General features: G+C 31.1%; 1 protein-coding gene across 1 annotated transcript; it reads right to left on the bottom strand.

Annotated features, from left to right (window-relative positions):
• Positions 1–1,022: 1,022 nt before the first annotated feature.
• Positions 1,023–2,878, bottom strand: LOC136776174 (uncharacterized). The gene is made up of 4 exons (XM_066731553.1): positions 1,917–2,878; positions 1,803–1,869; positions 1,178–1,736; positions 1,023–1,099 (listed from the first exon to the last, which is right to left on the bottom strand). The coding sequence occupies exons 1-4, from the start codon at positions 2,876–2,878 to the stop codon at positions 1,023–1,025; spliced, it is 1,665 nt and encodes a 554-aa protein (XP_066587650.1).
• Between the last annotated feature and the right edge of the window lie 631 nt (positions 2,879–3,509).

The raw sequence follows: 3,509 nt of genomic DNA, 5'->3' as shown, positions 1-3,509 counted from the left end.
AACCTTTATTAACCGTTTTCTACTTTATTTAATTTATTAATATTTTATTTGTTTCCTTCGAAAGTGCGTGCATTGTCTGACTATAAACTTCTGTCAATATATAGTGTTTGACACTTAAGTTGTTTCAGATCATAGATATAAGAAATAATTCGTTGACCTAATTAAAAAGATGGTAATTTTTCGAATAAGATTGCCATTAAAATCCTTTCAGTTGATATAAAAAAGGCTCATGTGCGAATCCTGAAATTTCTTGCATATACGCAGATGATTGAATTCTTATAGTCTTGTCCGGAGGTAAATTCAAGTACGAAATTCTCAATAATTTTCTACATTTTTAAGTGTCTTATTATTTAATACATTTCTCTTACATCTTATTCAGTACGCTTCACAAATAAATGCTTTAAATAATAATAATTCTTTTTCCTCAATCATATACATATATATATATATATATATATCTCATTAATACAACAAATAAGATAATTCTATATTAAAAACAATGTAATATCATTCTTTTCGAAATTGCAGATACATTACAATATGCTTACATTTGTTTAGGAACATTATATAAAATGACTTTCAGTTTCTTCTCTTTTTAATTTGATTGTTCACCCACGTTTTGATGGTTGCAGAGTTTCTATTAAAAATACCAGGATAATTTTCTTTAAGCTTCTGTATTTCGGTGAATGACGGTAGTGTTTTAGTAGCTATATTATTTTTAAATGCATCAAATGCAATTTCTTTCTCTTTTTCTGTCCATCGTTGTCGACTACATTTACCGAATGGAGACGCTGGAAAAAGAATTGCTTTCTTAAAAATTGAGGAAAACCAGGAAACAATTAAAACTAAGTTAATTTTAATCGTACTTGAACGTTTCTTATTCTTCTTTAATGGTATGTTCACCGAGTAGGAATCAGAGTCACTAAAACTATCAGCCTTACTAGAAATGGTTTCACTTATATGACACAAATTAGAAAAAAAGAATTTTTATTTATTATCAATATTAGCAACAGAGAATGACATTAGTGAAAGTCGTATTTATTATTACCCAATAATGTTGAGTCGTTTACAGTAGTCTTATTTATATTTTGTGCATTACCTTCAAGACGAAAATTGAACAGTTTGAATTAAAATATATTTAAAAAAGAGCTTGTAATAAAAACATTGTAGTACTTACGCAATGGAATTGCTTTTTCACCAGAATCATCCCCGTCACTTTCAATTGTTTCATCATTTTTTCCATGTACGATCTCTAACAAATTTAAAATTTTAAATATTTCTCGTATTAAAATGGGTTGACGATAGTGACTTTTGTGAATAATTTCGGCATGACCCATAAAATCAGCCAGTTCTGAAATCTCATTGTCTTTTAATTCCAAGTTAACACACATAGTGGCAATGTGCTTTCTTAAGTTAGTACCGCGTAATGTCAATGGATTAGGAGCACCACAACTATCCGAAAATTTTCTGATTGACTCACAAGCCTTTAAGTAGCGATAATCTCCTTTTAAAGTACCGGGCATACCAAATAAGTACGGATTTTTTGGACTTACATTCGCTAACTTGCGATGTTTCAATATAAGTTGTAAATTTTCTAAGATTTGCTTGTGAATTAGTATAGGTACCGTACGGCCCAATTTCCCTCTAATAGTAAAGCGTACATAAGTCTCTGCAGCTTTCTTTTCAGACTTGGATAACTTTTTATAAGATTTACCTATAAAAGACTCATCCACCTTCTGATAATTCAAGAAATCTTCCACAAGGGCTCTTTCTATTTAACCGGATCTACGTCCGTTAAATACTTGTATCATTATCAAACAATTTTCAGCTAGTGATAACCAAGCACTATAGCAAAACTCTTTCTTTAAGCTATTATGAGTTTTTATGAGATTTTCTCAGTTAAATAAGTCTCTAACATTCTTATGTCAGTTGGAGTTGGTAAATTTTTATTTGTCTGTCTTTTTTTACGATACTGAGTTTCTATTGCTGTTCGTGCTACTGAAGAAGAATAATCTTCAACCAATAATTGTAGAAATCTCTTAGCGTTTTTTCTTCTTTTATCATCTTGTTGTTTTATGAAAACAGTTATGCAACGTTTGCACACTTGTTTTAAGAGGGTACCGAGTGATGTAACCAACGAAGGAGTTTTAAATCCGGTCCCTGATTCGTTTAAACCAGCTAAGGCCTGAATTGTTTCTTTGCACAAATCATAATTCCTAGAACAGAAAATCGAAAACAAATCATCAATTTCTTTACTTCTGCTTTTAATTTCTATGAGAAAACGACCCAACTGGCGCAACTTTTGGCGTATCATGTCGTAAAAATAAGGATCTTGATACTTATCACAGAGCTTGTTTGCGAATTCAATTGCCATTTCATCGAATCGTATTGCTCTTGTAACTGTATCATCCCTCATAGTAGGCCAAACACGATTTCGCAGCACTATACACGCTTTATCGTGAACTCTACCTGCAATACGCCTAGCATTACACATTATGTTTCTGCTTTTCGATAATTTGTTCTTCGCGCATCTTCTATAATGATGACGTAAAGACAACTTTGCGTAGGATCCTTTACAGTTCGGGCACAGAACGAAATCATTTGCTACTTTATTGTATTTAGCATTTGGACGTCTCATAGTTTTTAATTCAGTCGTGTTAATGTTGACATTTGTGTTAAAGTAAAATTGGCCATCGTTGCGAATCTGATTTATTAATTTTTTACGCTCTGGATGATTTTTAGGTATAAGAAGAAATTGTTTCACTTCATCAACAGACGAATGTTTTCTGGCAAGATGACGGCTTAGTTTAGCCTGTTCGGTATTGCAGTAGTGACAATAATCTTTCTTTGTTCCTGATTCAACAGTTCTAACAAACATATTTTCATCGTTTGGCGCATTAGTTGGGGCTTTGTTGATGAATGAATCCTCTAATGCACTATTACAAGAATTTCTTGATAAATTCTGTCCCTTCGATGAATTATGTTTTATGACTTTGTGAAACAGAATCTTCCACTTCACTCTCCGATTCGGGTTTGTACGAAGAATCACTATCTTTTTTGTTTGACCTGATACTAATTTCCTCCATATCACATTCTGAAAAAATAAAAAACTTTAAAGTATGATTTTAATGTCATTTATACGGATATATGACAAACTAAAAGTATACAGTAGTAATAGACAGAATATGATAATAACCGTTTAAAATTAAGAAACTCGCTGTAAAGTGTTATTACGATAATCATTTAATTATTTATAAATAAATATACTAATGTTAACAAATGTTTTTTCTTAAAAGACTATATGTATATATTCTATTATTCATACCGTCATTTTGCAAGTTTCCAACAATAACTTCTGAAGGATATAGATTATTCTTAAGACTGTTTAGATCCTTATACTCTTCCAGCTTATTCTCTTCCAGCTTTTCATTGGAGTTTCTAATTACTTTATCACTGATATTTGAAACATCCGCCAATAGTCCTACTGATAAATCAATCCTAAAATTAAA

Source organism: Prorops nasuta, unplaced genomic scaffold (assembly GCF_024137725.1).
Source record: "Prorops nasuta isolate Cenicafe-Biocafe unplaced genomic scaffold, Cenicafe_Pnas_1.2 PNAS00009, whole genome shotgun sequence".
Classification (NCBI taxonomy): Eukaryota; Metazoa; Arthropoda; class Insecta; order Hymenoptera; family Bethylidae; genus Prorops; species Prorops nasuta.
This window is presented reverse-complemented; position numbering and strand designations above follow the sequence as displayed.